Source organism: Diorhabda carinulata, chromosome 8 (assembly GCF_026250575.1).
Source record: "Diorhabda carinulata isolate Delta chromosome 8, icDioCari1.1, whole genome shotgun sequence".
In the NCBI taxonomy this organism is placed as follows: Eukaryota; Metazoa; Arthropoda; class Insecta; order Coleoptera; family Chrysomelidae; genus Diorhabda; species Diorhabda carinulata.
In genome coordinates, this window is record NC_079467.1 from 14,986,751 (window position 1) to 15,009,850 (window position 23,100).

The window sequence follows — 23,100 nt, forward strand, 5'->3', positions numbered from 1 at the left end:
TTTCTAGAGACTAACTAAAAATAACAAGTTGCAGTTTATGATTTTCAGAGGATCCTTAATAAAATCTTTGTTGGAAATTGATCACAATCTCAAAGATGCTCGTCATTTAGTAAAGTTTACACCAGCTCATGTCAGAGCAACAGATCATCGCCGGCCCCCTAATGTACAGCTTGGTACTCAACATTACCTGGAACACATTTAATTACCACATAATTATAAACGAGTATAAAGTCCTATTTTCTGCGCTGCAGAAATTGCGCAAAAACAAACAAAAGGAGAGAGACGAATCTAAGATGCAAGATATACCAAAGTAATCCTGCTCTCTGAGCAGTTCCATGTTTCGAAAATTGGCATCTTGGTATAAATAACTAATTCCAAAATTGTTGAAAGTATAATAATCAATAAAGGAGTTCAAATCGTTAAGTTCGTTCGTTTTTATCTATGACTGCAATAACCGCTACGTCCCACCTCAAACAAAAGGCTTGTCCCGGGGGGCAATACGGCAAAAACAGTCCACATATCTTTTCAATTCTATTTATTTGTGGAAGCAATATGTTATGACTCAAAACATGTAACAAAAATACTTTAAAAAATAACTTTGAAACGTAAGTGACAAGATGGGGCCGATTCACAGAATACGAGTGTCCATGTCTCCCAGCATATAGCACGCTAATATGTGAACATGTATCAGAATTTATTGTTTCTTTTTATCACTTGTCGTTTTATTATAATTAAAGTTCAAAATGTGATTAATCAATTTCATTACAGTCCATTTACACGAGAACAAATGGTAATGGAATTTCGAAATTGAGAAAACGTTTTTTTTAACTACCCTATTTCCCCTCATACAGAACAAAAAAAGTCCAAGTCTCGACGTGTAGAAATTGAAAGTTAACTGTTGATTATGAAGATGGACTACATAAACTCTCATCTTTCAAAATAGTATTTTATTTTATAAAGTTACGACACGACTCTGTAATTTATATGTATAATACAAAGTTTGTTTTTCATCAATATCAATATCATAGTTATTATAAATATTAGGGGGGAAAATGAGATATTTAGACATCAAATAAACAGTTTGAGTTTCTAATTTATCTTGTTGGGATCTCATTCTAATAGAGCAAAAGTCTGGAATTTTATTTTCTACAACATTACTTTCGAAATTATTAACAGAAATGTTGAAGCTACAAACTGGTTTCTCGATCAAATCCTTAAATTCATGTATAATATCCTTCGTGGCGACGTAACATTTGCAAACTCTCTCACAAATGTAATCAAATGTAGCTTCAGGTAGAAAAGCATTATTTTTTACTAAATAAATCAAGTCTGTTGCTATGTGTAGTTTTGATAGATAACCAAGTTTCGCCATACATTTTTCAATTGCAATTTTATTGTCTTTTAAATGATGCGTAATTCTGGTTTTTCTGTGCGTCTCCTCCACTAACAATTTACTTTCAAATTCACTCCATTTAGATGAAATTGATTTTGCAGCTGGTACATAGAATTGTTTAAGAATGGTCTGGTAGTCACTTTTCAATTTTCCTGCTCCAATTTCAATCAAAAATTTCAATGCTTCCGAGTAATTGATTGTTGGGACAGCTAGTTTTCCATCGAGAATGCCATTTATAATAGCTGCTATATTTGAAGTATTGTCTGAAATAAAATCAATATTATAATCGACTCTAATTACTTATAGAACTGAACCAAAGAATTAACAAAAAACCAATGACCTCAGTGCAGTGAATGATTTGAAAATTGAATCAAATGTTCTAATTGAATTTAACTGTACTATTACTCAGGAATAAGCTTCATTCTAACAAGAGCAAATTAGATTTCAGAACATAGCATTGGCCATTTAACTAACAAAACCAAGTCTGTATAATGCCTACCATCAAATAGCGAGAATCTTATCTTTACAAAAAGAGATAAGAGACGTCCCACTGCGGACTCAATTGTAAACAACTTTCAGAATCAGTGCATCATTTGAAAGTATAGATAAACAATATCATTTCACAAAAAATTAATCCATTGGAATTCCTAAATAAAACCAATTACTAAATCGAATAATACTGAGAAAATAATGAATGCAAATAGGATATTATACATTATAGGTACTTTTAGTAGAGTGTCCCATTCACAGTCGTAGTTAGTTGTGAGCTGTGTAAGTATACAGCGTATCGAAGATCAAATTCTTCTGAAATAAGTTTTGTATACAATAAAATATGTGACAATCGTGAGTTCAAGATCAACAATCAATAAGTCAATTTGCATAAACATAAACGTCCTACTAGAGCCTAACTTAGAGAGATGCCAAACAGTTGAAAAGAGACAGCAACATCTATCAACACATGTTCAAAAAATGATTCTAGCTGTTTTTAACCGACTTTGTAATCGAAGATAATGAAAGAATGTTAAAAAATTAGCATATAGAATTGGAGAAATGCCATAAATCACGTAAAAAGACTTGAATTAACGTATACTAGTTTTAAATAAACTTCTAATTGATTTAAATGACAGTGATTCTGAGGAAGACGATTGTGATTCTAGTGATTAAGAATAATTGTATTGTAATATATGTATTATAAATGAAGATCATAGGAAAAAAACTTGGTAAGTCACAATAAAAATTTAGAATTTTACAGGAAATTGTCATAGCTATGAAGTTAAAAAGTTATTTCCCAGTATGGTTTTTCCGTTAAAAATATATTAGAAAAAAACAAAATAAAAATATATAAAACATTAATAAGACCACAAATTACAGGAGATGGAAAGAGGAGATTGAAGAAAAATAAAGGAATAGAAAAAGAATTGGGAGGAGAAAACATAATAAGGTATGTAAAAGCACAAAGACTAAATCACATCATGAGAAGGTGACCTACAGAAATGGTGAGGACGATAACACAATGGATACTTCTTTAGCCAAGAGGGAGAGGCACACCTGTAGAAACCAGATTGGAAAAGATATCAGAATCTAAGGAATAGTAGATTGAAAAGCCAAATCTAAAATCAGAAAAGAATGGAGAATGCTGACAAACGAAGCTAGGACCAACAAAAAACTATAACAAAAGAACAGGAGGAACAGGAGCCATAATCCAAAAAACAGTCATAGAACAATGGAGTCTCTAAATAATATTCTGAGAGCCAAAGGAATATCCAAAGCAGTAAACATACAATTATACAAAGCAATGATTGAGCCAACTGTACTGTATGGTTGTCAGTCCTGGATACTAACCTAGAAAATTGCTGAAAAAAATAGAACTATGGAAGAGAAAAGTGCTCAGAAAAATGTTTGGGAAAGTGGCCAACAATTTATGGAAACGAAGAACAAATACTTTAGGGGTCAGATTACTTAGGTTATAGTTAATGGAATTTTCTCAAGAATACTATTATGGAACAATGGCATACTTCAATTCAGTTTGATATTTTCACCTTTATTCAACAAATTTGACAATACAATTTTAAATAATACAAAAAAAGGTTCCTTTACGGGGGAGAGTCTCAAAATTCTTTCCAGAGCAGATTCTTTCGGGGGCGCGGAGAACTCCTTAAAACTGTTAAAATTTATATTGATTAGTACTGATTTACAATCAACATAACCTCAAACTTTAACTTCTAATTAAAAGAAGGGGAGGCTCGGCAACCACCCTTAAGAATGAGACGTCCCTCGCTACCCCTTCCACTACCGCCCGCAAATTACTATAAATCGTCTGTCTATAATCTAAAGTTTTACCATGGATAGAGCAAGTAATAACTGAGTGGAGAGGAAAAAGCAGAACAGAAACGGATATATTTATAATGTTAGGGGAAAACTCCATATATTCAAATAATTTCTGAACCTTATAAATTGAATTTTTGGAATGTTATTTCAAAACATGTGAAAAATAAATCATAGCTCTCTCATTTTAAATTACAAAGTAGTACTAAAAAAATTACCTTCAGGTAGTTTTAGATTGGATTCAGTTTCAGCCAATTCTTCAAAAAAATAATGGAATACATCTCTAAGAGTTTTTAAATCTTCACAGTTCTTTACAATGCTCCAAAGTTTATCTAGAATATTTGGCATTCTAATATTTTCTAAACTGAATTCTACTTTTAATTCTCTTTTGATCAAATTTGTATGAATAATTTCATTCACACTTTTATAAATGTCTTCAACTGGCAATGGATTTTGGCATATAACTGTATTCGGATCTCCTTTATTAGTAATAAAATATTTTAAATAATCATAAACAGACACTAGATCTTCCCAAAGAAAGTTTATTAATGAATTCTTGTGACCAGCAATAACTTGCACACTTACTTTTGTCCCGTCTACTAAACTGCTAGGGTTATCGAGATTACACTTTTTATTAACACTTGTTTCTATGCAAATGCTCCCAAAATATTTTGTACCATAAACGTTTCTAATATTCTGCAAAAAAGTTCCAAAAATGAAGTATTTAAATGTTACAACATAAGTAATATTAGACTCATTATTGCCTGTTAATAACAGATGACTTTTTTCCATTGAACTTAGTGAGATATTTTCATGATTTTTTGCAAAGCACCCTAGAACGTCCACAGTACAAGTATATATATTCTTTTCTACTTGTCTCACAGCTAATACAATAGTTTTAAGTGGATTGTTTCCGTCACAAAGAACAAATACATAATTACTGGTTTTATGTCTTGATCGAGAATTTAAATAATTTCTAGCTTCTTTGATAGACAAAGGGAAATGGTTATTTTCATTTTCAGACCAATGTTGTATAATTTCTGCTTGAAAATTCTCTGGCAAGAAAGAGTCATCTCCTTTCAAATCAACTTCTAAAGGATTTCCTGTTATATCCAAAGATATACTATTTTCAGTTTCATTCAATATAAAATTTGTATTTTTGGTGGGACGAATATCCTCATCACTTTTGTTCAAAAACACTAACCGTATTGCATCTTCACATTGATTAACGAATAAATCATGTAAATAAGAGGGAAGTTTATTCACTACAGTATCACATATATTCATTTTCTTAGAAGTATCAATCTTTATCAAGTTTCAAATTCAAAATTATTTTTTAGACTAGTATTATCTAACGACTTTTTCTGTCAGATCACAGACTTATAGTTATTAACTGACAAGTGACAAATCGTATCAATACTGGATACGTACAACATGCACTACATCTACATATGGTGTACACCCAACAAAATAAACTCCAAACAACTTCATTTTCTGTGTTAGATTTATATAATCACCACAGAGTTGTACATCTATGCTGAATTCAAATAAGCAGATTATTTTCATTACGAATGTAAGAGAAGTGTGATTATAATTTGATTTTTTAAGAGTTTTGTTGGTTAGACAAGGAATTACATCACATGGTCTGATTACGTATTATGTCTGTTTGAGTTGAGATTTGCATGTTTCAGATTAAAAGTTGGGCCAATTGACAATTTGGTTTAGTTCGACCTCTCTCACCTTGAATTGAGACATGTAAGTTTTTCCTTTCAAACCTATAATTTATGTAACACGGAGAAAATTTTTATTCCACTTATTATTTTAGTTTCTCACCTGCAATGGCATCCATAAAGTCATTAAACTTATTAGGAAGTATAAATAAAGTAATTACTAGAAGATCTTTTTCAACTACAAATGCCGTAGCTACCAAGCAAATGACTGTACGAGATGCCCTCAACTCGGCTATGGACGAAGAAATGGAAAGGGATGAGAGGGTTTTTATTCTAGGTGAAGAGGTAGCTCAGTATGATGGTGCTTACAAAGTTACAAGGGGACTTTGGAAAAAATATGGTGATAGGAGAGTTATTGATACACCTATCACTGAAATGGGTTTTGCAGGCAAGTAATACTTTGTTATCTTTCCAAATATTGTAATTAATAGAATTATTATTTATACAATCAGACATTAAAACCTTAAAAAGTATTATCATTACCATTACTATTGTTGATTTTGGCTATCACTTCACGCACAATTGGTGCTTTGTTGTTATCTGTTGCTTCTTTGGCACATTGGTCTGCTTTTTCATTTCCTGGGATGCCTGGGAGAGACCTGGTGTATGTTTAGAAAAAAGTTGTCAATTAAAAAGTTATTATAGAGAGCTGGTGAGGTGCAAGAATAGTGATGGGTATTGTAGCTGTCCTGAGTTGTTATTGTTTTCAACTATTGATTGGGGAATTAGAGTGTGAGATATCAGTTCATTTTGTAAAAGGAGTTCCTTACCCAAAATAGTTTGGTAATTCCTGCCTTAGTGTCCAATAACCAGGTAAAGGAACTGGCTTTTAAGTAACCGTACCTTAACAGTTGGCGCTACAGTTTGGTGTGAGCTTTGGCCTCCTTGTCAATTCGCCTCCAAACTGGTCTCTTTTTCACCAATGTGCCCCATCTTTTCACATTCATTGTTTGTAAGACTCTGGAATTGGGCGATGTTTTCATTGTCTAGTATTTTATCAATATCTCTATTATTTTGAATTCTCCCGTCTGTTTTGTTCATTTCAATTCATCCATATATTCTTCTGATTATTTTTCTCTCAAATATTCTTTATCTTTCTTGGTTTTTTTGTATCATCACTCAACATTCACATTGGTCTTTTTAACTTCATTCTTCTTGTTATTAGTGTTTTTCAGGAGCTTCAGGTTCACAAAATAAGCTATATTACCACTTTATATTTTTTCTCATATCAAAGTGTTTGGTTGTTTATATTTTCTCCAAAATATTTAAATTTAATGACACCTTTAAAAGTTTTACAATCTACATTTTCTTCATTCTAAGTAGCTTAAGTCACTCAAACTAGCAAATGAACTTGAATAGTTTACTTATACTGAGCCTTAGTAGGTTTCTATTGTGGAGTAGCTGAATAACCTCTTGGTTAGGTACCTGTTATTTGTGACAACTGGAGAACTTGACAATAATCTGTTTTATACTTTGAGATCCCCATAGAAATCACAATTAAAACAGTACCAGAATGTACTAACGGTGTTCCTTAATACTTTACCAAATAAATTCTTTTTGGTGACTCAGACATATGACTACTAGACTAGGCTGCCCACCATAAACTAGTAATAATGTCAGTTTTCAATTAATTTATTGAAATAACAGAACAACTTAATCAATGTTGTGGTTGTTTTTGTTTTAGCTACTTGTGCCCAATGCTCAGTTGAAACATTTTTTAGACACTCGTTAATATCACACTATTTCCAAGAAAATTCTGAAAAAAATAAATGATAATGGAGCAATATTTGGAGAATATGTAGGTTGTGGAAGAATTTCTCATTCCAACTGGTGTAGTTTTTGTTGCCCTATTTGTAGATTTATACTGGAAAATGATTTTAGTTATTATTAAACCTATTAACTGATTATATCTTTCTAAATCTGTGGTAATGAAATGGTTTGTGATATTCCAAAGACATGATAATAATACATAATATTTTTTTCCTTCCACAATTTCTTGGAAAGTACTAAGTAGGTATCATTTCACCCTATATATGGAATTCAAATTTTTCAACAGTACAACCTCCAAAAATGGCTGAATTTTGTTGGGATTCATGGTGAAATCATAGGTTTTAAATTTGAGTACCCCAGTTTTTGATTGAAGGAAATTTTGTATAAAACTGTAGTTCATAGTCTGTTATAATTACCACTATTGCAGTCATATGTTGGAGGTGATGAAAGGACCTTTATTGGTTTGTTTTTGTATATTGTTCTAAAGAACAAAATATCAGTTCACCTATATATTACAATTTGTATTGTTTTAGGCATTGCAACGGGAGCTGCTATGGCAGGTTTAAGGCCCATCTGCGAATTTATGACATTCAATTTTGCCATGCAAGCGATCGATCAAATAATTAATTCGGCAGGCAAGACATTCTACATGTCAGCTGGACGTGTAAATGTACCAATTGTGTTCAGAGGACCTAACGGAGCAGCTGCCGGAGTAGCAGCTCAACATTCTCAATGTTATGGAGCATGGTATGCTCATTGTCCTGGATTGAAGGTAAGATTTTGTCATTAAGTCGGTCATATGTATTTTTTAGGTATTGTGGAGTGTGTATAAATAAGTAGTAAATGTGGAGCAACAAGCGTTGATAGTAGACTATTTAATGTATAATAGTAAGGTTTGAATTCTTTTTTACAAACTTGCGAAAGTTTTATCCAAAAAAATCTTCAAACTAAATCAATCAACTGAAGACACTGCCCAGCCATCATCTTCATGGTTACCCAGAAGGTTTTCCATTTACCTATCTGATAACGTTTGATCCCAAAATCTTCTGAATCAATTTTCGGATTGGTATAGAAAATGGAGGGTGGCTCTCAATCCTCAAAAAACACCAGCTATCATTTTGAAGCATCTCAATAGCGGGGGTATACAACTTCTAGCTTAAAATGTCCATTTAAGGCTTTGGAGAGAGAGGCTTAAGATCTGTAGAGAAGCCTTCTATTCTCATCAAGGCACTTGATGAAAATTCGGACAAACCCACCTCATTACCATACATTATATGTATAAAATCTACATCCCATAATGGAATATAGAGTAAATGCTTTACCCAACCATCTTCCCAATGAGCTCTTATCTTGCAAGCAGTCCAATCTCAGGTACTGCCAATATAAGTGCCAATTCAGCCCCATTATTACCAATTCAATACAAGTGCCAATTGATATAAGAGGCTTATATTAATATTGACATAACACTAATTCCAAGCTGCCTAAATGACCTTCAAGCCTGTTAAGTGATTCGTACCATCTAATCAAATGTGAACCTCCATTGTTTTTCATAAAATTCGTATCTGTAATTTCGTTTTAAACTTTTTAGGAAGATTATCACTTTATAATTGTCACTTTTCAAATTGGTCATATCCAGATTCAAGGTGCAATGGAAACTGATTTTTTAAATTAGTTTTATTTTAGTATACTTATGAATAAATGTTGTCTCATTCATTGTAATTCCAATAGTGGGATATTTTTCACGTGAATTTGAATGTTTTCTAATATCCCAACGGGACGTCCTTTCTGATAAGTTTTCAATTTAGAGAAGGAGGAGAGCAGATGCATTATTGTGAATTATTTTTAAACAAACTTGATCTTTTTTTTCTCTTTTACTTCAAGTTGAACCCCTCCTTATTAATAATTTCACTCAATTCTAATAGAGTTTCTTTATTAAGTTTACAATTTTCACTTATATTTCTCCATTTATGTTGTAGAGCTGTAAGGCATATATTTAAGTGAACATAGGGATATTACATCCAATCCTAATAATTTATAATTCGGTAGTAATATCATATTTTTAAAATTTTCTTTGATTTTAATTAAAGAAGTCTTTGAAATAATAATCATTGTTATGATCTTAAGATTTAGTCAAAATTTCAGTTAACCAATTTGTAAGTGGTTTGATGGGAGTGTTAATTGATGCTACAATATGTCTAGCTGATAGAGTAGGTTTATGAATTTTTGGAAAACAGTAGAATTTAGCAGAAATACCATTATAGTTTGTTAATTTCTTCTGGGTTTCCTTGTCAATTTGTTTTTTGTTAAAAACTTTTTTTATTAATTTGTTACAATTATTAGTTGTTTTTAGAGTTGGATCATTAGTAAGTTCTTTGTATGATGTATTATTGTAGATTAGCTCTTCGGATAAACTTAAATAAATATGGATTTTCTTTTAAAAAAAATTGTTTTATGTAATAGATCTCTAAAACCAAAATATTATTTGGATTCATGAATGTGGTTAGTTAAAATGTTGGTTGCTTTGGCTATAACAATATTTCTTTCTTGTTCATTTTGTATGAAAGAGGATATGTAACCAATATTGACTAACATAGTTTTAATTGAAATATCTATAGTCATTATCAGCTCAATTCTGAATTTAGGCACTAACAATAGAAACTAAAACATCCTTAGGTATCTATGTATTTGAAATATTTTTTATCCAATTATCTTGAGTTTTAAGAACTGAATTGATTTTTTGTTAATAAGAATATTAAGTTTATTCTTTTGTTTGTTTTCAATTTTATATAAATAATTTATTATAAATAACTTGTCTGCTAGAAAAATTTTCAAAAATTAATTCATTTGTTGTTCCAATTGTTTGGTTTTTAAATTGTGAGAGATCATTTTCAAGTTTGAATATTGTATTTTGATTTCGAACTATTTCATTATTTAAATAATTTAATTAACTATTATTGATTTCTTGTTCTTAATGTATGAGTATTTTTTCAATATGCTTGATATTATTTTGTAGAAAGGTGGGAAGAATTTTCTTTTTTCTACATTGTAATAGGAAGCATCTTCTGTTATATTCTTCTGCCATTTTCATTTTGATTTTGAACCATGGTTTTAATTTTTTAACTGTTAATTGACCATAAGTTCTTGAAATGGTTTGGAAGTATCCCATATTTGTATGTGAATTGTAACGAAGCCAGATGTAGTATGAGCATTTTCATATTGGGAATGTAGCAATATACATATATATGGTGTTTCATTACTATGTTCCCAATAAGAAAACGCTTATACTCCACATGGCAAATACTTCGTTACAATTCACAAGTACGACCAAATCAACTGCTTCTTCTCCATATATATTCAATAATTGCTTCTTTCAGGTTCGTTTGCTCTTTTATTGTGTCGTTTCTGATTTGATCTAACTTTGAGGTTCTATTTACTCTTCTTAGGGCGTCCATTTCAGTGGCTTCTTTTTTATCTTTAGTTGTTCTTTTATTCTCCACGTTTCTGATCCATTTACCAACGTACTCCTAATCATTGCATTGTAGATCCTTAGTTTTTGTTGTTTTCCTATTTCAGTACTCCACAGTATTCCCTTTACTGATCTAGATATTGTTCATGCTCTGTTTATTCTACATTTTATTTCTGTATCATCTGTCCCATCTTTGTGAAAAATAACTCCCAGATATTTATAGTTCTCACATCTCGTTATGATTTTGTTGTTTTCTGGTTGTATGTCAGTTATATCCTCTCCTATATATAAGTACTTTGTCTTGTCTATGTTCATTTTTAGTCTCTATTTTCCGTATTCTTCCTTCAGTTTGCATGCCATGTATTCTAAGTAATTTTTGTCGTTGCCACATATTACCTGATTAAACAAAAAAAATATTCCATACAAACAAAAGTCCCGAAAATGCACACACAATTCAAAACAAGAAAATAAACCAATTACACATAATACAGCCTTTTAAAGAAAAATTAATATAAAAACAAAAGCTATATCAAGTATCTATAACTTGCTTTAGGTAGAACATTAAGATTTTAAAATATAGTTTAATTTCTTTGTTTTTTATAAGCTTCATTTTTAATTCATTACACTTTTTTCGAAAAAATGCATCATTACAGAGTTATACGTAAAAAACTGCGTTTTTTTTGACGAAAAATCGTACTTTTCAATTGCGAATAACTCAAAAACTATTGATTTGACGAAAAAAACTTGATATGACATTTTTTTACTTTAAATTTGCCGATCTTTCGATTTCTGAGGTTATTTTGAGCGAAAAATTTTACAACCCCGAAAAAAGGTGGCATCCTTATAAATCGGTGCCTAGAATTACATTTCTGATAATATCACCACGTGTACCAAAATTTGGCGGGAATTTAGAATTTGATGTCGAATGACATATTGATATTAACACAGTAATGACACATTAGTTGTTAATATACGTATGCTCTGGATATTTAATTGAAATATTTTCAACATTTCCTGTCCTAACCAAGGTATACTGGATCAATTAAAATCTTTACTAACAACAGTGATTTCTTTTTATAAATAATGTAATCACCCTGTATATCCTTTTTCTATAATATTCAAAATTTCAAAATTTAAAACCCTTTAAAAAAATCGTAGCATAGCCTCGTATATTCTACACCCCATTTTAGCAAGCCCTCTGACCGACTTAGACACTACCGTCACAAAAACTTCTTCGCTTCTTCTAAACCCCCCCGAGGCCTTCTATAGGTAAAACCATATACACTTATTTACTTTTTGCATAACCCCCTTAGCCGCTACCGTCATCACTTGTTAACAATTTAGAGACTTCTCCTTCTTGTAACCCCTCTGGAAACTTCTTCATATCGGCAATATCCCCATCGGCAATACACCTGTCCATCCGATTCAGTTCATAGAGCATACGTGTTATTACTGATACCTTCTACACATAAAAACATAGACACTTATTTACTTTTTGCATAACCCCCGCAGACGCTACCGTCATTACTCACAAACCATCTAGACACTTCTTCTGCTTCTTGTAAACCCCCTGGAAACTTCTTCATAGTGGTAACCCCCCAACAGCCAGATTTACATACAAGTTGTCCTTCTTTTCGGTATGTTCTGTGGTTTTCGTCATGTGTTGGTGTGGATACTTTTGGATATTTTTAAACTTTAATAAGATTATGGTTTTTTTGGAATGTTTAGGTTATTCACAATCCCATATAAATAATATCTATTGATGACGCTGTACCAATTTGTTTTAGTAGATTCTTATTAAGGCACATACGGAAAAAAATTATTAAACAATTATTTCTAGAAAGTTTTATGCTTCTCGTCTTTCTTAATATCCTAGATGAATTCGTATATTACTCAATAAAACATTCTGAATATAGTGGTACTATATAATAATACATATTATCTAACCATTAAAGAAACAATTGCATGTGAGTTACATATTTCGGAAACAATTGTTTATTATTGTTTTTATCATTCTAGGTAATTTCTCCATACAATTCAGAAGATTGCAAAGGTCTTTTAAAGGCAGCCATCAGAGATCCGGATCCAGTAGTATTCTTAGAAAACGAACTATTATATGGTGTTCAATACACGATGTCTGACGAAGCGTTAAGTAAAGATTTCATCTTACCTATAGGAAAAGCTAAAGTAGAAAGATCAGGTAAAACTAATCAATTCTTTATTAATAGTAATTGAAATGATTATTAAGAAAAGGTTATGTGGATAGAGGTTTCGTCCTCGCCGCATTATATGCTAGGCCTAGCGTCTTCAGGTGTTTGTTGAAGCGATAGTGCCTCGATAGAACTCCTGTTAGTATTTGTAGGTTGCTCTTACTTAAATTGATACATTCAGTAGATCTACTCTGGTTATAGTTTCCTCACCCTCAACCTCAGCCCTTATGTAACGTGACAGCAGGATCATATATTTGGAGAAATGTTCAGTGAAAGTTTTTAGAGCTTAGGGATCCAACCAATTTGATCTATGAAAATCTATTATGCTCCAAGCTTTCATTTAATGTCTGACGACCAAATCACTATTGGTACAAAGAGTCCTTTATAAATTGTAAAGAACAACATATTTTTCTAAAACAGGAGCATCCCGCTCCTCCTGCTTGGACCCGCCTCCACTAGGAAAATTCTAGGATGTGTGGGACCCAAATGGGCTCTCCAAGTGGCGAGAGAAAGGATGCTCAAAACTGGCAATTACATAGGTAACCTTAGCATTCTCAACTACTTGTAAGATGCTCATAGATGTGGTTACAAATAAATTAACACCGAATCACAAATTCCAGAGACATTTGACAATATTAAGTCACTATGAATCAGCTAGTTGCGATGTGGTTTTACCTGCATAGTCTGATAGTTGAAAAAATGAGAATGGACAAGAGTCGATTGATAGAGTCCCTCAGTCTAACTAGCTCTACTAATGGATTTCTGCTAATCAATTTTTTAAGAGGAAACCTTTGCCTTAAGGGGGTATATCTTGCAATGTAAATGTACCATAAAAATATATGTCTTCTTCCTGTTAGAACAAAGTTAGTCCGGGATTACAAGATGTTACTTAACGGTACTGGTACTAAATAATCATGTCAACTTTCTTTGGATTCCTGATCGTTCTGAGGTACAAGGCTATGAATTGGCATATAAGTTGACAAGAGAGATCATTAGTGTTGCATTCTATTAAGACCTCACAACGATCACGTTCACGATCACGATCTTTCACGTTCCACTTAGTCTAGAAAAGAAGCTTTAAGATGTTACGTTACAATTTATAAGTCTTCGAATTTATTAGTGAAGTGTTGAACTAATTTACATTAAAGTAAAATAAAAATATCTTCTAAAGTAGTAAAATATTTGGTAGTGCGTCACAAGAATGGTTCAAAAGTGGGTTGGCGACAAAGTAATTTCGGTTTTGTAGCATAGTTTTTTTTTAACAAAGAATAGGTTTTGACCAATTATATATTTCCTATTTTTGCTAAATGACCTTTTGCCATCTTTTTCTCAGCTTCATGATTCCGCGCTCAAAAAAATTCTGCTCCTTATCAGCAAAAAACTGAACCAGGTGCGATTGAAGATTATCGTCATTTGTGAAACTTTTTATTATTCAAAGAATTCTGCAAACTTCGAAATAAATGATAATAATATGGTGACAGATCAGGGCTGTAAGGGGAATGTGGTATCAGTTCCCAGCGAAGCTCCAATAGTTTCCCACGAGTTGCTCCATGATCGTTAGTATAGCACTAACATAATTTATCTAAAAAATAGAGCAACGCTCTCTATCAGTAAAAAACGAAAGTACTTAGTTGCCAACCTTATATAATATCCCATACCGCATCAAATATTGAGATGGATTCTCATGGATGCAATCTGCGTTACTTGAATTTTGATAATTCTGCTAACTGGCCGCGACCACATAGGTCGTAATCGACACGTGGAACGCCCAAAAGGGTATTTTAGGCGCCGTAAACGCTTAGTGGAATGCACCATAGACAATCTAAGAACAACTGATCTATGTCGAAATGTGGGGTAAACAATTGTCTTTCTTGTATTTAAAGAATCTCTCACGATCTAAGAAAGTGACTAGCTTCCAGTTAATATATGAGATGCAATAGAATAGACTCTACCCTTATATTTATACTTGACCCTGGCAGGGTCGAATTATATATGGTCCCAACGCTTTTGGACGACATATCTTTGACACTTGTATGCATTGTTTTACAAATTCTGCTTCAGTAAAAGGTTTAGCAGAACTTAGCAATTTTGTGTGCAACTTACTTTTATGGTAGATTTCTCAATATTACTTTGTTCGTTGAACACATTTTGTTGTTTATTCAAGTTTTTTGTCATATTTTCTGCTACACTACGAAGCTCTTTTGAAGAAAGAGAGCATTTTTTGGATATTTCTATTTAAAATTTTCTGGCAAACTAAAACAATTGCTTTCTTATCAATGTTTTTAAAAAGGTATTTTACAAAGACCTACAAATAAATAATTCAATTATTACAATAAAATAGTATCAATGATTTACAATTTCACCTACAATTTTTCAATTTATTTACTCTCAAAAGAAATGACTAGTATGCGACTAGTGTTTATCGCATCGCTTCTTAATAAAATAAATTTTATTAATGTTGATTTAAAATATGAAATAAATGTATTTCGTTAGAATATAATTTTCAATTATAACTGATAAATAATAGTGGTATAAAGGGTGTTTCTATATTCGACCGACAACGCTCTACCACTGAGAGATCTCAATAAATAATTCATTTTGATATAGGAATACGAACCCTTACGGGGCCTAGTTTCTGGGATATAGGGTGCTCATAATTTTTAATAAAAAATTTGCCATATATCAAGAACGCCTTTACATCTTTTTTCAAATTTGGTGACCAATATGCTCCTTAATAAAGTAATATTTCGACATAAACAAACTTTGGAAAAATTTAACCAGTGGCGCGCTGTCAGGGTTAGTTGTCACTTTTATCACCCTATATTTTACACCACTGGAGCAAATTCTTCTTTTAATTTTGTATTAAATTGTCTAATTATTTTTAGTTAAAAAACTAATAATCTTTTATGGAGCTAAAATGAACGGTGATGTAGAAATTTGTCTCTAAACAAAAGTCTGCAGGTAATTAAATACTACTCAATATTTCTAAATTATAATCTAGTAGCATTCTACTGTATGGAAAGTTTTAAAAGAATAAGTGTTACATCCATACAAATTGGCCAGAGTTCTAGCATTAGAACCTAGAGATTTTCAGGTGCGTATGGAATTTTCAAACTGGTATTTACAAAAGAGTCGTGAAAATCGAAATTTTCCAAAATATGTATTGTATACCGACTAGGCTAGATTTACTAAGGAAGGAATTTTCAACTCTAGAAATAGTCACGTTTAGGATGAAGAAAATCCGCACTTTGTTCGTGAAAGGGGATTTCAGCATAACTATTCGGTTAATGTGTGGGTGGGTATGGTTGGAGATTGCTTAATTGGGCCTTATATTTTACCAAATTACCAATATAAATTGTTGGAGAATGTATCATTAAATTCCAGACGGTAGAACAAAAAATGAAATCGACTACGTTCTTACAGATGAGAAACACATATTTACAGACGTAATAGTGATAAATAGGTACGGAACAGCCAGTGACCACAGAATACTCAGAGCTACCATCAAAATAGATACGCGACTAGAAAGATATAAAATGGTGAAGAAACAGACAAGACCTTGGACACGACCAAAAGATGATATAACATTTGAAAATTCCATTAATAAAATCAGAAAAGATATTCCAACGACAAATGATATAAACAGCTTAAACGACCAAGTTGTACACACCATCAATCAGGCAAAAAACGAGTGCTTTCCAAGCAACGAAAAAGACCAAAAATTAGCAAAGAAACCGAAACAAAGATGGAGGAGAGAAGATTGTTAAAAAGTAACAAAAACACAAACTAACAACAAATTACTGACATAAATAGGGAAATATCCAAAAATGATCAGAAGGGACATGATGAAATAAAAACGAGAAAATTATAGAAACAATCGAAAAGAACAAAAGTATGAGAGTTATGAGAAGAAAAATCACAAAGAGTAAAAAAGAAATAATTAAGCTTAAAGATGCAAATTGAAATTTAGTTACAAACAGAGAAAAATTATTACGATTAGTAGAAGAGTTTTATAAGGTACTATAAAAAAGTGAATCCAATCAAGATTCCAGGACCATAAGAAAAGTACAAAATGTAAGATCAGAGGATATTCTGGATATATATCTGGACGAAATATACCATGCCTTAAGTAATATGAAAAATAATAGAGCTCCGGGGAAAGATGGAATAGTTACAGAGGCTTTAAAAACGGGTGGACCTATACTCATAAGGAAGATACAAGAGCTTTTCAATCTTTGCCTGAATAACCAAAATATTCCCACTAAGTGAAATAACTCCACCACAAGTTTACTTTATAAAAAAGGAGATAGAACAAATCTCGAAAACTATAGACTAGTTAGTATTTTAAACCACTTCTATAAACTACACACACGTATCTTAACAACGAGACTAGAGAGGAAAATTGAACTTTATCAGCCAAGAGATCAGGCAGGGTTTCATTCAGGATATGGAACAAACGATCATCTGCTTACTTTAAAAATATTAATTGAAAAATCTATAGAATATAACAGACCTCTAGTCCTTATCTTTGTCGACTACCATAAAGCATTCGACACCGTTGAGCTGCCAGCTATTTTGAAATCATTAGAAGAATGTCGAGTGGATCACAGATATTCAAGTATAATATAAAATTTATATAATAACGCGACAACAACGGTCAATCTACACTCTCCCACTAAAAAAATTAAGATTGAAAGAGGCGTTGGGCAAGGTGATACCATGTCGCAGAAACTATTTATTACTGTTATGGAACATGCTTTTAAAACACTACAGAGGGAACATAAGGGTATTAACATAGATGGGGAAAGGCTACATCACTTAAGGTTTGCAGGTGACATTGTCCTCATAACTGATGAATTAGGCGAGGCAAAAAACATGATACAAGATTTGCAAATCGTAACAAGGAAAGTTGATCTAAAAATAAATTTCAATAAAACCAAGATGATGACAAATCTAGTTCCTAGCCAGCCACTAAATGTGGACAATAAAGATATTCAGATGGTGGAGAGTAATATATATCTGAGACATGAGATAAAAATTACTAGAGACAACCAAACAACAGAACTGTCTCGAAGAACGACACTAGGATGGGTTTCGTTTGGTAAATTACGAGATTTGTTCAAAGGAGATGTGCCAATCGGCCTTAAGAGAAAAGCCTTTAACCAACGCGTCCTCCCAGTCCTGGCTTATGACGCGGAGACCCTATGCTCGGCTTTGTCAATTTTGTTATTGTTGTAATACCGTTGTGTTTAAATTTAATATGTACTATTATTATTTTTATTTTCATTGCCAATTTTGTTATTATTGTAATACATTTTTTTTTGAAATTGGGATTATGAATAATTACTATTACTTACATTTAATCATTATTCGAAATTAAATGAATAATTAATTAATTTGTAAATTACTTACGTGCTTTCAGACTTTTGTTCAAAGGCAAATTTCTACAACACCGTTCATTTTAGCTCCATAAAAGGCTATTCGTTTTTTAACTAAAAATCATTAGACAATTTAAAAAAAATTTTTTAAAAATTGCTCCAGGAGGATAAAAGTGACAACTAACTTTGACTAGTTGAGCTTCAATAGACAGTAATGCAGTAATCAAATCTATCTTGACCGTAAGTAGGTTTTTACTATTTTCAAAGTAGAAAAAGATCTTTCTTCTGAACAATTTGTAGCAGGAATACTCAAAAAAAAATTCGCAAAGCAATTACAACATTTGGGTAAACATCTCGAAGACTACGTGAAGGTAATATTGCATATTTTTTGCGAAGAGTATCAAAACGATAATAATCTTGGACTACAGATAGAGCTTTAGTTTTTTCTTCATATTTAGAAAACTATCTGTCTCTAATGTCTAGGAGGAAATATAGAATATAGAAATATAGATCTGCACAACGGATAATAAATCAACTTGAGTTTCTTGAAGCTTCTTACTAGCAGTATTAAATCGATCTAAAATTAGATTCCAAACAAAGACTAGAATTGCTTATTTCTAAATGCTGCAATTTTCGCCAGAATCCCGTAGCTTCAGTTCATATAGTCGATTTTTCATCTCTGCTTTTAGCAATAAATTTCAGTGCATAAATTATTGCTCACCATTCTTTTTCTAACGCGTAAAAGGTGTCATGTCGAACAGACCAAAGAGTTTGAACGCTGCACCAAGATTTCCCAGCGATGGGTGGATATATTTAAGGAAATTCTTTACAAGAAATAAATCTGAATTGATTTTACTTTTTTTCCGTCTCTGAAATTTTGACATTCCAAAATGTTGCCCCCTTTCAAATCATGCCGCCCTAGACCCGTGCCTCGCGGGCCTGGGTGTGAATCCATCACTGCCTAGTGCTAAACCAAAATGAAGAATAGGAGTGCTGCGACCTCTCTTCCCCCGAAGAATGAGAGGAGTACACGTTCAATTCTATGTAGTAAGCCGATCATTAGCTTTTTGTTGCATATATTAAAGTAGGGATACGGTTACAGATGTTCAAATCATAATACTCTCTATTATTTATATATTTCATTATTTTTACGCATCTAAATATTCTTGATTTTAGGTATCTTAAAATTAGTTTCTTTTATAATCATAAAAGGGACCTAAAATCAAGAACATTTAAAAGCATGAACATATGAAGTGGTCTAAGAAATAAGACATTTATTTCACCATTTATCATCAAAAAGGCCGGATACTGCTTTTGCTCACCTCTGCTGTAGATAATGATCTTGAACATCTGTAGGTTGTATGGCTTATGAAAGATGTGGTAGCTGATTCTAAAGGCTTACACTCCAAGTATATCTTGCAAATACTGTCTAGATGGGATTAAATTTGATAGCTCAGATGATCCTCTGCTATTGTTATATCGATAAAACAGAGTCAGGTCAGGGACCTTTCTTCTATACTCTAAAATATATATATATATATATATATATATATATATATATATATATATATATATATATACATATATATATATATGTATGTATGTATGTATGTATATATATACGTCATATTTTTTTAGTTTTTAGTAGCAGGCGTTAGTTGTTTAGTTACAATATTTCTTCTAAATAATTTCTAGAAAATTCTATTTATTTATTTATTTTGTTCTTTTTATTCCAGAACTTTGTGAAATTTTATTTAGGTGTATAAATGATTTTTATAAACTCAGTTTAGTTTTAAATAAATAGTCGTAGCGAAAAGAAGAAATTAGTGAAACTAATTGCAAAAATTATTTAAGTAATATTTATAAGTAAATTATTAAAGTTAAGTGTATTGTATAGAGAGTAAATAAATTAAGAACGTAAGTAACAGTGTTTGTTAATTCACCCCACGAATAGAAAGAGTGTAAATTTGATTTAGTGGTGGACTGTCTGTTTCTTCTTGCTTCCAAAAACGCGTGAAAATGAATTTCGTTGTTGTCAATAGCTCCATTCAGAATATATTCAAAAATATTACATAAAGTTTTACATTTATATTCAAATAATGTTATTTATCTCTTGATATAATAGGGTAGCATTTCTGTAATCATGTAAAAATTGTAATTAAATAATTTTTCGACTATAAAATGATATTTATAATTTTGAAATTTCATAACCTTGAATGTGAATAGGGTGTTGTATATAATAATAATTAACCGCATTCAATAATATTTCTGTTGTAGGTAAACATCTAACATTAGTAGCTCATTCAAAAGCAGTAGAATTATGCTTAGACGCCGCCAAGGAATTAGCTGGTAAAGGAATAGAAGCAGAAGTAATTAATCTCAGAAGTCTCAGACCATTAGATACTGATACAATTGCTAAATCTGTATCTAAAACAAATCATCTAATATCGGTTGAGTTAGGGTAAGTATCTAATTGGTTGTTCGTATTTTCATTCATACCACTATTTTTTTAATTTTCAAAGATTGAATGCTCTTTTTTATCCATAGTAGAAAAGAATAATAGAGGCTCTCTAGTTTTTGTGGTATTTGTTCTTATGCATTTTTGAAGTCTAGGAAAATATTCCTATAAGGAAAATTTCGGAAAAACTGAGAAAGAAGCACTTTGGAGGTGTCTTCCTGGGCTGGATTACTTCAAAGAACTCCTACAATACTACTAGATTCAAAAATGATTTTGATTTTAGACTCATCTATCCCTACATTGTTCCATGCGAATCTTCTTGTGTTGTTCAAAACAGTGCAGGTGGATGATCTAACATTGAGATGTTGTAAATAGCTACAAACCTCTTGACGGATATTGGGAATGAGGCATCAGTTTTGCACACTTTTTGTATGTTGAAATTTTCATGTAAAATTTGTCACTAAATTCTTTATCAATTCCTTTAGATTCAGCAATCGCACAAATACTTAGCTGACGGTCAGATAGATCAAGATAACCGAATTTGGTGGAAGAACGACCCGATGGTGTATGTGTACTCGATAGGGTACGATTCGCTTAGATTTGGAAAATATATTAAACTTTTTTCACTTAGTTTGTGTGGATTGTGTCTGAAACTATTAGCTCTTTTTTTCCTGATTATCTTATAAATTTTAATATATCTACTGTTTCAGCTTCGATAAGTCTTCTAGTAATTAAGTATACTTCCAGTTGTCGGGCTCTGATATTCAATAGTGCCTTGCATTCAACAAGAACGCGGATAGCTCTTCTAACCCACAGAATTCGGCCAATGCATTCTCGTAATGTCTAGTGGACTTAGTTTTCCATTAGTATCTCTACCTTTCTTAGAATTACTGTGTTCAAGTCGCTTAATTCTCTACTCGTTTTTGCTTTATCAATTTATTTAATAGAGGGACTTTAGATTAGATTAGAAATTTAGTTCTGAATGAAGAAGATTTAGCGAGGAAAATTTAACTATGCATTTCTTATCATTCATCAATCAAAATAAGATTCTCTCATTTTCAAGTTCTCTCATAGCCATTTTGAACAAACAAGATTGTTCATGTTTGTACACTTTTTCTGACTTTGGGATAGGAATACCTTCTTCCCCTCAATTGACTCATTTTAAATGTTGGTAAATCCATGATATTTATTGAATTTTCAATTACGTTTCAGTTGGCCTTCGTGTGGCATAGGCGCCGAAGTGTTGGCAAGAATAATGGAAAGTGAAACATTCTTCCATCTTGATCAACCCGCAATTAGAATAACTGGGGCAGATGTACCAATGCCGTATGCTAAAACATTAGAAGCAGCTGCTTTACCGCAAGTCAAAGATGTAGTTGAAGCATCCAAAAAATTATTGAAAGTTAAGTAATAGAAATCAACCAATTCGAGCTCATTGTGAAAATCGTGAAGAAAAAATCAATGCAAGGAAGAAAGTTCAAATGTAGAATAATACGTTTAATGGTTTTACAACTTTGGAACATGTGGTACTGATTCCACTGGTACATTCAACTAAAATAAAATTATTTTCAAATCGTCGACCAGGAATTTAATTTTGATTGACGAATTTTATGATGAATAATTCGACTAGAAGATCGTTTTTGAGGGAATTATTCATTGACTACATGTTCTAAAAATATGTCAAAATAACCTAAATAATTTTGAAACTTTAATATGTACTTTATTTTGTTTAGGAATAATTTTATTTATAATAATTTATTTATAATTATGCATCAGTTATCATCGAAGTATTATGTAAGCAGAAAAATGTTACATACAGGGTACCAGAAGTTCCTTTTTTGCTTCTCTAATTCGTTTAAAGCTCTTTTTTTGGTCGTTCCAAATTATGTATTGATATTTCTTCCTGTCTTTTAACCATAAATAATTTTGGAAAACAAGAATTTTATATTCGGATTTTGCACAAAACTTTTAGATTATATAACATATCTTTTGTTTGTTGGATTTTATACAATCCGAACAGTTTTACTCAGTTCAATTCCTCGCATTGTAAACTATCGAAAATAAATTATTATTTGTTATATAGATATTTTAATTTTATTGTATTTAGCCAATTTTTTCCCTTAGTTATCAATTATTAAATACCCAATCCTCTTCCATTGTTATTGTATATAGGAATAACTTTGGAAGAAATCAAATCAAGTAGAAGAATTATTTTTATTTCCTCAGAACTCGAGGAATACAAGGAAAAGTTAGGCAATAATGGTTTCTAAAAGACTATATACATCAAGGTAGAACTAGATTTTGCGATAATACAAATATACAAGACCTCGATAAACCATTGATCACATGTACAAAGGTAACCTCAGTAAT

General features: G+C 31.6%; 2 protein-coding genes across 3 annotated transcripts; one reads left to right on the top strand and one right to left on the bottom strand.

The window, feature by feature from the left end:
- Nucleotides 1-932: 932 nt before the first annotated feature.
- Nucleotides 933-5,144, bottom strand: LOC130897498 (uncharacterized). The gene is made up of 2 exons (XM_057806392.1): nt 3,937-5,144; nt 933-1,656 (listed from the first exon to the last, which is right to left on the bottom strand). The coding sequence occupies exons 1-2, from the start codon at nt 5,003-5,005 to the stop codon at nt 953-955; spliced, it is 1,773 nt and encodes a 590-aa protein (XP_057662375.1). The 5' UTR covers nt 5,006-5,144; the 3' UTR covers nt 933-952.
- Nucleotides 5,129-22,814, top strand: LOC130897499 (pyruvate dehydrogenase E1 component subunit beta, mitochondrial). 2 transcript variants are annotated; one of them, XM_057806394.1, is made up of 7 exons: nt 5,136-5,291; nt 5,410-5,473; nt 5,544-5,836; nt 7,752-7,990; nt 12,704-12,884; nt 20,550-20,733; nt 21,943-22,814. In XM_057806394.1, exons 3-7 carry the CDS (start codon nt 5,557-5,559, stop codon nt 22,139-22,141), a joined length of 1,083 nt encoding a protein of 360 aa, XP_057662377.1. In that variant the 5' UTR covers nt 5,136-5,291; nt 5,410-5,473; nt 5,544-5,556; the 3' UTR covers nt 22,142-22,814. The 2 variants fall into 2 exon arrangements, with proteins under 2 accessions (XP_057662376.1, XP_057662377.1); XM_057806393.1 differs by having other exon boundaries at nt 5,129-5,473.
- The last annotated feature ends 286 nt before the right edge of the window (nt 22,815-23,100 follow it).